The 12,171-nt window shown below is 39.9% G+C and overlaps 1 protein-coding gene across 1 annotated transcript; it reads right to left on the bottom strand.

Annotated features, from left to right (window-relative positions):
- Positions 1-5,843: 5,843 nt before the first annotated feature.
- LOC116735478 (growth hormone secretagogue receptor type 1-like) lies at positions 5,844-11,570 on the bottom strand. The gene is made up of 4 exons (XM_032587401.1): positions 11,435-11,570; positions 9,426-9,601; positions 7,642-8,494; positions 5,844-6,559 (listed from the first exon to the last, which is right to left on the bottom strand). Exons 1-4 carry the CDS (start codon positions 11,568-11,570, stop codon positions 5,991-5,993), a joined length of 1,734 nt encoding a protein of 577 aa, XP_032443292.1. The 3' UTR covers positions 5,844-5,990.
- Positions 11,571-12,171: the final 601 nt, after the last annotated feature.

Genomic DNA, 12,171 nt, shown 5'->3' with positions numbered 1-12,171 from the left:
CACCTGGAGGCGACGAGGGAGCCCTGGGACCACCTGGAGGCGACGAGGGAGCCCTGGGACCACCTGGAGGCGACGAGGGAGCTCTGGGACTGTGGCTGGCCTTTATCTTCTCATGCGTAATTATGGAAGTAAATATGTGCCATCAGAATTTGAATAAAAAATGCCTCTGAAATTTGAATGTTGTATATTAGTGCTTACTAGAGGAACTAGAATGACACAATGTTCAGAGTAGGTATTTCATTTCTCTGAGTCTGTACTGTTTATACAGGCAGTTTTAAATATGAAACTGAAATTGTTTTTTATGCAACATTTTATTGAATGTACTTAGATGAGTTCATATATGCTTGAAGTATTAGAAAATAAATGACATAAGACAAACAAAACTTTTTTCTGATTCTTATAATGCAAGAAATGTAAAGTCCTAGAACAATGTACAAATGTACCTACTAGGTTCCTTTTGAGTAAAGAAAAAACAATCAAATTACAAATTTAGAACATTTTAGTTCTTAAACATGTCTACCATAAAGACACTAAAATTCACCTTTGTGGTAACATGATCAGCATTTTGCTTTACATTTCATAAATGGTGAATTTTGAAACTGGTACGGAAGCTTATTGCTATTTAATCCAGGGGAAAAAAATCGAGCGCTATCACGTTATAACGTCATACGTATCTTATTAAAACGTGATAGTTATCTTGTTAAAACATGATACGCATCTTGTATAAACATGATAATTTTATGTCCAGGAAGTGGCGGTATTATGCCAGGCTAGTACAGTGGCTAACAGGACTTGGTCGAGTTTCCCTTCATGTTTAGCCTAAAACACGGAGATCCGGATGCTGCTTTGCACTGTGGTTGAAACCAATAATAGCAGGCACACTCTGAGCAGGATCCTAAACAGAACCGGACTGCACAGAAGGAAACGTCAGTCCGATCCTCTAGCTGTGGCGGCGATCCTAACTGATTCTGGATCGAAGCTGAAGTTGGCTTTCGATTGTAGCTCCTCAGTCCTCTGGCTTGCAGAAGGGCCTTTACCATTCGGTACCCAGAGTGAGGCTGCCTGGATTTAATGTCTCTCTCACACATTGGTCTAAGTCATCATCTGACATGGTGGTGTATAATGCCCTCACTGAAAGACCAGATTCTGCCATCCGTCGATATACAGTCCGTCTAGATATACCCAAGAGTTTGGCGATGCATGGGACAGGGAGATGGAGTTCTAAAAGACTGCAAAGGTAGTCTGAGGATATGACCATCCGTTGTCGCCCAGCTGGTCCTTGCTCAATATGCACAACAGTTGTTTGTTGTTCTTCACTTTGTTTTTCTAAATTAATTAGTCTGCGCAAATGAGCCGACGCATCCAAAATATTTGAAGGAACATCTATCTGACAAGACATGGCATTTAAAAAAACTAGTTCTTGAGTGCAGATAAAGTCCAGGAAATCCAGATCCAGGGGCATAAGTTCAAGAACATGCTCCAAACGATCACGGAGTCTATCAAAAATATGATCCAGCAAAAGTTCCTTGAAAAGAGAGAGAGAAAAAAAACATGTCAAAAGAATTGTCAGTAAAATAAAACATTTTGAAATGGTCCATGGTCGCCAGCCTGGGTGACGCTGGTATTTCTTCAATATGACGGTTGCATCACGTGATTAGCTGGGTCCTGGAATCTGACATCCATTGCTAATGTCTGTGACCTGAAGTCACCTCGCCACTTTTACAGCGAATTTGAGCAAGTTGAATTGGAGGACACTGAAAATATTGCATTTGAATTTTGAAAAGTTGAATTTTTTTTATATGCTGAATTTTTTAACACTGAAAATTTAAACTGTGAAAAATATGTATATTGAAAATTTGATCACTTTGAAATGGGAATGCGAATTTTTTTTAATACATGAAAATTGCAACCATGTACAAATAATGACACTGAATTTTTTTTTCATGTACAAATAATGACACTGAAATTTTTTCATGTTAAAAATATATTCTGAATTTATTTTAACACTGAAAAAGTAAGCACTAATATACAACATTCAAATTTCAGAGGCATTTTTTATTCAAATTCTGATGGCACATATTTACTTCCATAAAGGAAATAAGTGAACCAAAGCGTAAGGGCTTGACGTGACAGGAAACAATCTGATCCAAAACATCAAAAGACTAATATATATGCTACAGACGAAGAAGCTAAAAGACCAGATCTAAGCTAAAGTACAGAAAACAAGGCAGCGATCAAAACACAGACACAAATGAAATCCAATCACCCCAGAATTACAGTTTCATTGCCACTAGAGTTTCAAGTCTTCTTCCGTTTTTCTCTGTTTTGCACATTCGGAGACTGACATTTTTTTTCTTCCCATTTCTTCACAAAAAAACTCAACTCATGTTTTGACACAGATTCTCAGTTGGATAGATTCTAGATTCTAAAATGACCACAGATCAGACACATCTGTTTGTGGCTCTTTCACATTTTTGTCGCACACCCCCATCTGCTGGTAGACAATTTGTCCTTTAGCTGGACCACAGCCTCTTAGACCAGTTGCCTTGGACGAAGCGCTCTCACTTCATTGAGTTATGCAGAACACATAGTAATGGAAAAGATGAAAATGTTAACCAATGAACTTGCTAATAATATCTGAGAAGCATCCATAACAGGGCTGCCTCTGAGGTCATTTGGACATGTTGAGTTTTTTAACCCTAATGTTTTTATACTGCACTATTTCTTGATGTCTACAGTCTACAAACCGTCACCTTCCTTTCAAACATGGTCTGCCTTTTTGGACACATGACTACATGGGAGCGTTGGATTTGTGGTACACTGTCTTACTTCTAAAGGCCAGCAGAGAGCAGCATCTCTTCATCTTTGTCAGCAAGGCTGTATAAGGTTCCTTTCAGATGGGAGGAGATAGATGTGGTAAAATGTGAAGCCAAAGACCCTCAGAAAATCTGAAAAATAAACCCCTTTCTCTCGTATTTAGATGATAAGCCCCTTGTTGAATTATCCTAAAAGATAACTACAAATTAAACACCTAAAGTGCCTTTAAATAGCAGTCTCTTCATTAGGATTTTGACAGCTTATAAATAGTATGAAGGGTACTGATAATTTCCTAACTAATACACCAGATTCTATGTTAGGCTTTGAGGATTGACAGACATGAGGAGAATTTGGATAGCCGAACCATCCAGTGTTCAGCTATCAGTGGTAACAATGTTATGATGGATCCATAAAGCTGAGGCAAAACAGTACCGGAAAAACCACCCTGGACAAACAAGCATCAGATGACACCAACGCTCTTTGGGTTATGGATCTAGAAGCTGACAACAAGACGCATCAGTGGCAATTACTCTAGAGCACATCTGAGAAAAAGTGTGTAAACCTGGACCCCATCGGGCCCTAGAAAATAGTAAATCTTCTCATTGAAAGGTAAATAAATTAGGATAGTCATTGTTAACATGTTAGCTTGTGATTAATCTAAAAAGTTTAAGGCGTTAATATTAATCACATCTCCTATTTTGAGCTAAAAGCCTCTCCTCCGCGGAGGGTTACATAGTTAAAAGCAGTGCGCTACGCGGTCTTGTACAGTGGCCCAATGCAGAGACGCAAACGCGACACGCGAGTGAAAATATGAACGAGGAAAGTCAGACTTGATGAGCTCAATGGCAGTTTCGCTTAAACAAAACACAGCGGTTAGTGCGGGCGTCCCACGGTCTGTAGACCGCGATGCGGCAGTCTGTAGACCGCGATGCAGCAGTCCCGAGTTCGAATCCCGTCTTTGGTTCTTTCGCCGCATGTCTTTCCCAGCTTCTCTCTGCTCACTCTTTGTCAGTCAGATTATTGTAAAATAAAGGCAAATTAAAAAAAAAGGGAGCCTACTTTTTGGAACGGCGAATTATCGAAGCACATCCCGGTTTTTGTAAATTTCGTTTGAAACAAAAGGTCTTCTTTTTAACATTCCTGAATATGAAAAACTAGAAAAACTAATTTGTTTGGTTTGAGATAATAAAACATTTTCTTAAACATTTTTTGAAAATGTGCATTTTCACGTCAAGCTTATGAAATTATAAGCATATTGACTAATCGTGATTAATCATATCGTTGGAGTATGATTAATCTGATTACATTTTGAACTGATTGATAGCACCTAAATAAACGCAAATAATTATTGTAGTGCACTTTCTGATTATGTAGTTTGTACTGTGTCTGTCCATAATAATAATAATAATAATAACAATAATAATAATAATAATAAACAGTAATAGAGCAACAGTCATTTGTATGTGAGCAAAGTAAGAAAATTCACCATTACCACTGGAAGCAGTCTTTAATAGGTAAATGTGAACATGCATACAAAAAAGCTGTAAACATTTTTACAGTTTATATTAAATCTTTTAACATGTCAAATGATCAGAGCATAAAACATTCAGCATCCACCTTTGATTTAGAGCCAAAGTGTGCGGTGTAAAAGTGGTGCATTAACTGTAAATTCACCGGGAGCAGAGAAAGCAATGAGAAACATTCATCACTGTCCATGTCTCGTCATAAAGGAGAGTTTCATGTCCATTTCAAATCAAAGTCTCAAGACCATATTTCTAAGAACACGGTACTTAGAAAAGAAAAGAAAAAAATCTTGAACACCAAGCAAGAATAGGCTGGATTACAGATCCAATCTAATCAATTGTCCCTCGGCCCGAGGCCACTGCATCCGCTGAACTTCAGGAAATCCATCGTCAATCGTTACCTGCTGACAGTCGGAGGAAATGTCCTTTACACAAGACATGAAACTCTGCCATCAAATAAAGCCATCTGTAGCCATATCTGCCACATCAGTGTCCATAATGTGATTCATGTCACATAAAACACATCGACCTGAATGAAACTACATGAATCAATGAAATAGCCCTGCCTCGTTTGTCTGTGTGAGCTGAGTATGTGCGAGTGTGCTTGTGCGATCAGACTTTTTTTTTTTTTTTTTTGCATTTACACACAGTCTACTTAAATATGCATATTGAAGCAACCTTGGCATTTTTAAAGAGATTTAAATACTTATACTCTTAACCTTGGCTTAATCTTTTCCAGATCCTGCAGGACAGGAACCAATGAGAACCACAGTCTGTCCACTCAGTCCTACAAAACTACCAGGTTATAATCTGAACTTATTGAAAAATTATGTAACACGAAGCATCAAACAACAAACAAGCGTATGGAAATCCATTAAAATTATTACAGATCACAGATATTTATACGCACTGTATAAATAAGAGACATAACCATTTAGTTCCTGGTCATTGTCATCAGACAATAAATTGCATTAAAAGTTTTCTTCTTGTGCTAAAATATATCTCTTAAAAAACAGTAGAGATAAAGTTAGAAAAGATCATTTGAATGAATCATTGTTATGAGGATTGTTTGTGTTTTTAGCCCCATTTTGTTTTGTTCTATTTTTCTCGTTTGTATTCATCATGTGACATGTTTTATATTCTCAAATTTGTTTGCACTTTTGATTAGTATATTCTTTAATGTGGTTCATTCAATGAAATTGAATTCAATTCAGAAATACTTTATTGATCCTTAAGGGAAGTCATTTTGCAGCTCATGTTACTCAAGATTCTTCAAAGAACTGCTGTGTCTTCTTTTCCACTCTTACCGTGTCAGCTTGAGTTGACCAATTTGTAACTTCAAATCTGATATCCTGAGATTTATATTGAAAAAAATATATACATATTTATTCCTAATTTCATGTGCACTTTTGCTTAATTTCCTGTGGATTTGTTGGGAATTGCTGTATTAATCCCCTCTGCCAGAAGACTGAAAACTTGTCTTCTGGCCTTTTTTAAAAATTATTTTTTAAGAATACTTCAAAACATTCGGCCGAATCAACACAAAAATGGTTCTCAAGACATAAAAGTAACCTTCTTCCATGCCGTTCCGGCGCTAAGCCCTAAATCTGTGGGGTGATCTGGAGAGAACGTCGCAGCTCTGCTGGTAGCTTACAAGGTGGTGGTGGTGGAGTGCCGAGCCGTGAGCGTGCGCAGGCGGTGTGTGTGTGTGTGAGGGTGTTTGTGTATGAGGCTGTGGACAGCCAGTCTGTACCTGGCAGACATCAGGTTATAAAGTAAGGGATTGACAGCGGCGCTGAGGTAGAAGAGGACAGAAGACGCCAGATTAAAATACTGAGACAGATAGTACAGAAAGTACATGTGAGTGTCAGGGTGAGAGTGTGTGCTGTTTAAGAGAGCGTCGAGTGCGACGTCAACATAAAGGTCGGGGGGCGTCGCGGTGTACACGCTCGTGGTGGTGGTGAGAGGGCCGAGACTTTGTTTGACCTTTTGCGGGCCTCCAGGAGCCGCTGTCCTGTTTGGCACTTCATACGTTGTACTGTTGTGAGACTGTCGCTTTGTCCTGATTTTCTCGAGCGCGCCGGTGTTCGCGTCAGCGTGGGACGTGGCGTTCATGGAGGCGTCTTGTCTCTCGACGCTGGAGCCGAGGGAAAGGGATAATATAGTCCGGCCGACGTGGAAGGGAAGCCAGCAGAGCACAAATGCCAAGACGATCACTCCTGGTGGAGGTAAAGATGGAGAGGAGAGAGAATTTAAGAGAGTAAAGTAAAACCTGCACACACATACTAAACTTTTTACAGAATTTCAAGAAGCTACTTCTTTAAAAAAAAAAAGTTGTCCTTTGTACATATTTTACTTGTTGGCGTCAACAAGTAAAATATGTATATAAAAGTAGCACAGACAGACAAGTTATAAACAACTTGTTAGCATTGTGACAAGCTAACAAGTTGCTAGCTCTTATAGATTGACCTTGAATTAACATTTCCTTCCCATGGTTGTGTGAAACCAAAACCAGAGAGCTATTGTCAGCATTGAATGTGACAGGACGGGATTTGATCATCTGTACTTCAAAACATAAAATGAAAGAGTAGAAACTCATCGTTGAGTTGTTGCCCATTTCTGGCGATCGAGTTAAGAAACAGAGATTTACAATCAGGCTTGCCAGAAACACTCGCTTAGAAATGATTAAAGAAGTCTCCACTACTATGGAGTACATTACAGAGTGTGGCAGGGTTTGGCGAAATCGGTTAAAAAGAAAGGACAATGGCAGACAAACAGAATAAAAAGAAATCACTGTAAGTGTACTGCAACTTGCTAACTGTTAGCTGGTAGCAACACCAAAATTAGCATCTACTTTGAAGTTTCATAGTGTGTTCGACGGGGTAAACATCCCTGCAGTTTGACAGCGGAGTTGGAGTTTCATTGGAGTTATGAAACTCCAATGTAGATGGTAACTTTAGTGTTGCTAGATTGAGCAACCAGTCAGAACGGCTTGACTGGACACTGGGGAGTTGACCAGGAACCCCTTCACTGACCAGGGTGACAAGGAGCATTCAAAGAAGTATGAATGACTATAGACTGCCAATTCAGCCTCATGACTGAAGTTTTCATTGTGATGCTTTATCTATGACCAAAGACAATGTTTTACCAACTTAAGACAGTTGACTTTGCTTCTCACTTGTCTTGCTCAGTCAGTGCATATCGTGCATAAGATATTTATATCACAGATTCATACATTTCTCTCGCTCATAATGGACTCTTGAGCTTTACACAGTTTGAAGGTTCATGGCAAGGCACTCACCTAACATCTTCACTGTGCTTCGGTGACTCTGGTCTCTTCTGCTGCTCTTTGGGCGGAGCCACAGTGTTCGTCCAATGAGGGTGTACACCAGACCCAGGATGCAAAGGGGCACCAGGAAGTACAAGTTGGAGAGAATCATCATGGCGGACAAGAGACCTGAGGAGATGGCGTAGTGCGTACAGCGGCACTCCCTCCTGTCGATCTCTCCGCCACGGCTTGAATCGGCTCTCTCCTCTCTACCTCCCCCCTCATCTTCTTTCTTTTTGTTTTGCTGATTTTTCTCAAATTCCATCTTCCTTTTCTCCTCATTTGGCTCCTCAGCTTCTTCTGTTTTATCTTTAATGTCCGCTGGTTTCCATTCAGTTCCCTCTCTTGATCTGCTGTTTTTGTCGTCAAGCCATATAAAGTCTGTGAGGTCTTCAGCCCATTCTTCTTTCTCCTTCTCTCCCAACTTTATTTCCTCCAACCGTGGATCCAGCAAAGCCATGACTGCGCCTCCTCTCTCCGCTACGTTCATCATTATCCCTCCCTGTTCTCCCTCTCCGCCCAGCCGGCCCCCATCCTCCCTCCACTGGTTGAGCCCAAACTCCTCTCCCCCGACGTCCTCCACTCCGACCATAATCAAGACGGGCGACGCGCTGACAGCCGCACCCAGCCACAGGCAGCCGATGATGACCCTGGTTCTGCGGCGCGTCACGACGGTCTTGGCTGTGATCGGCCAGCACACCGCCACGTACCGCTCCAGGGACAGGAAGGTGATGTGGAGGATGGTGCAGAAGGTGCAGCACTCTGAGAGGAACATAGTCAGCTTGCAGGCAAGGTCTCCCAGGGGCCACGGTCTGGGTCTCCAGAGCTGGAGGAGACAGAAGAATACGTCCGATTAGCCGACACATTGATGAATATGTGGAAGTGGAAGGGAAAGAAGAAGATAATGAGGAAAATAGATGGCATACAATTGTCTTCCACCTAGTTTGGGCTGATATAATTAAATTCAGTTTTCTTATACAGCCCAAATTCACAACAAAATCATCTCAAGATGCTCGTCGTTGACCTTACAGTCAGACTGTACTGGAGGGGCAGCGGAAAGGAAGACTTCCCTTTGGCAGGAAGATACTCCCAGCAGAACCTGGCTCAGTGGAAGCGGACATCAGGGAGGTCATACCCTGAAAAGGTTCGATTAGTTACCTTCAGAGCCAACTTGGTAAAAAAAAACCAGCCCCTCATTCAACATTTGGTCTGGACAGCAAGTACTGAAAATTGATGTTCAGGGAGGCTCTCTATTCAATCTATCAGGGGACTATGAACAAACATTAGTCTGTAGATGTACAACGCTGGCTCAGGTTAATGCCAATAGACTGGCCTTCACTTCTGCTGTAAATGCGGAAAAATTTTGGGGAAAAAAAATTGTTCTAGTTTAGAAGTTTGCATTACTTAAGTTTGTCTATGAGGCAATGTATTCATTAAATCAAAATAGACTTAAATGGGTGTGAACATTTTTGCAAGGTTTCATGATTATTTCACTGGCACAGAAGAAATAAAAGAGTGTCTTCAGACCACCGTGAGTGTAGCACAACACTGGAAAGAAAGAAAACCTAATTCTGAAGGATTCTCCCTGAGGGGACAGCAGCAGTAACTTGTTTAAGCAATCATCACTGGGCAGACTGAGATTTGCAACATGAGCAACATGGTCTGTTCCTTTCTCTCAAACAGGGAGGATGCTCCTTAAGAAAAGAAAAAAACATTGTGGCTGCATGTAGACAGGACCGAGTTCACCCTGAGTGTACCTTGTACAGATCCAGAGGGAGCAGAAGGAGAATCAGCAGGTCGCTGACGGCCATGCTGCTCAGGTACAGGTACGTCGAGCTCCTCATGTGCGGACGAAGCCACACCACCAGTATGGTCAAGGTGTTCCCAAGAAGGCCGAATAACATCAGTGGAATATAAACCATCGTCACGCAAACTGGAACAAGAGCATAGATTGAAGTGTTTTAGAAGAACTAGCCTTTTTGTAGTTCTGAATGTTCAGATTGGGTTTTTTGCCCGAGACTTTTGGAAAAAACAAACAAACAATAAACCAACAAATGATGAGCAAACAAGCTATAAGTGATGTTGTATCATTAAAATGGGTCAAATTTTAAATCCAATAATAAATAATAAATAAAGCTACAATATCTCCTTAAGATCTACAAAACTGCAACGATTTTCAAAGTTTGCATATATTTCTTTAAATGATTGTCACACTTTGGATAGTGATAATATATTTGCTCCAAAAACATTAAATGCTTGCACCTAATGTTGATCTCCAACGGATGGGATGATAAATGACTGGGTCATTCTGTAATGTAAAAAAAAAAGAAGAAAAAAGGAAAATGTCAGGAATATGTGGGTTAATCAAAATTTTGAAGCCCATGTCTTTAGGTTCATAAAAAAAGATTTTAATCTAAAATTCTATGACATTTTTTTGTAGATTGGAATAATTTTAAGATCTTTAAAGTCCACTTTAGTCTTAGTCCTTCTCAGACTGGCCATTAGCTTTAGCCTAGCGGACCGTCCAGGATTTAAACTAAAATGACGATTTGAAAAAGAAAAAAATAAACAGCAATGGAAAACATCTGAGAATATTGTGACTGGCTAACCAATGTTTTCCTAGAGTCTGGATTCTGTTTGATATTCTGCAGTTTGTAATCTAAAAGACAAAAGAAAGAAAGTTGCCTAGTCGCTGGGTTCTTTCTGTTTGACGTCGTTGGTGGGTCCACTCATCTAAATATGTCTCTGGAAGCACAGAGGAACCCTTTGTCACTGAAATATTTCATGTGGGAGGATTTTTGGGAGAATAGAAAATATTACATGAAGATGTGAGAGTAACAGAATACAGATGATTTGTTATCACTGGGAGAATACTGCTGCTAGCAAACCATTAACAGCTAACGCTGCCAACGCTGCCATCTGCTCCAAACAGTTGGCTCTAAACTAAACGACTACTTTGCTATTTTATTAGTGAGTCAGCACTTCATTTTCTCCAGTTTAGTATCTAAAATAATTGGACTCAACGTGAACTGGATTGTCCTAAAGTGAGCAGGGGAGATTGAAAACACAGTTTTATATTTGTGGAAATGTTATTAAAAAACCAAAGAGAAATTAAAAACTAGAACAACCAAAGTTTGTTGCGTGCATGGAAACAGCAACATTAACATTAGTTACACTCAATACTGATTCCACGTTCCTTAAAATACAGTTTTACAATTTGTGAAATCTTCACTCTCTGAAAACTGAAAACAGAAACTAACTGATTTCCCTCGAAAGGTTTGTCCAAATCTCCTCTTGTTACTCATTCATCTTTCTTGCGTCTACAGCCAGATGACTGATTAATGACTGAAATGACAGTGGATTGTCTGAATTGCCTAAAAATCACACAGCAAAAATTGACATATTCTTTGAAAATAGCAATCAGTTCCTCTCTGTCCAAAGTAGACAGTGAAATGTAAACAACAATGACAACAAACCTGAAAATCTAGCTAACTTTTGTTGAGGGACAAATTCAATCTTTTCAAAATGTAATAAGTATCTATCTTTTCTGTGACCCATTCTAATTGTGCTCAGAAGTGAAAATAATCAAAAATATTTTTCATTGCAGTTTGTATTGCTTCCAATTTTGACCTAAAGTCAGAGAGGCTGTCAGCGGCCATCTTGATTTGGCTCTATCATCTAAGGTAGATAGTCCTCAACTTTAGTTCAGATTTCTAGAATACATAAAACTTTGCTTGTTTGTTTGTTTGTTTTTTTTTCTACCTACCTAACTCAATCAGTCCAAACATGGGTTCCCCCCAGTAGCAGTCCTGGGTTCTGCAGTCCTCCTGGAGCCTTGATGCTAAGCTGCAGTTTTTGCCTTCACAGCCACTGCTCATGTTTTCCAAGTCTGCCAGATCCATGCTGATGCTCAGGCGGGGTTGAATTGGCAGAAGGAGGCAGAGGGGAGCAGCATGTCCCCCAGGATACGGGCAGCAGAGGTGACGCACGGCGATGGATTTCCTATGACACTCGATGGCCACCAGCCATGAGGAGGAAGAGCTTTCTGGGCAAAAGGCAGGGAGAATAAAAACAAAACACCAAAACTCATTTATTTCACATCACCTACTGTAATGCATTCAAAACATGAAATAAGTGAGCAAATGGAGTAAATAGTGTGTGGCATTTTCAATTTTAAGCACAAAACTTAAAATTACACATAAAGGAGGAAAGGTTCTTTTTTCCAATATTTTCAGGTGAACCTTCCCACTGACTGGTGCAATATGGCTTTACAGGAAAATTCATTGATAATAATTAGGACTAAAAGCTGTTCATTTGTCAGCTTTCACCCAAATTTCTTCTCTATTGTTTACAAATACATATTGTAAATGTAAATATAATATACTCACTGACTGAGAAGAGCTTCAGCAGAGAAAGGGGCGAGCTGACTGTGATCGCATAAATTTACATCATTAATAACTAATCTCATCTTTAACATAAATAACAATGAGAGAAAATCAAGTT

The sequence above is a fragment of the Xiphophorus hellerii genome, chromosome 16, assembly GCF_003331165.1.
Source record: "Xiphophorus hellerii strain 12219 chromosome 16, Xiphophorus_hellerii-4.1, whole genome shotgun sequence".
Taxonomy (NCBI): Eukaryota; Metazoa; Chordata; class Actinopteri; order Cyprinodontiformes; family Poeciliidae; genus Xiphophorus; species Xiphophorus hellerii.
The sequence above is the reverse complement of the archived record's forward strand: the minus strand, read 5'-3'. Positions and strand labels throughout refer to the sequence as shown.

Bases quoted from the DNA above. Each gene is read 5' to 3' on its own strand.
- LOC116735478 (XM_032587401.1), bottom strand. From the start codon at position 11,570: ATGGATCTGGCAGACTTGGAAAACATGAGCAGTGGCTGTGAAGGCAAA. The intron at 9,602-11,434 runs GTAGGTAGAAAA...CTCTTGTTCCAG, and splicing joins GTTTGGACTGATTGAGTTAG to TTTGCGTGACGATGGTTTAT. The intron at 8,495-9,425 runs GTACACTCAGGG...TGTCTCCTCCAG, and splicing joins TCCCTCTGGATCTGTACAAG to CTCTGGAGACCCAGACCGTG.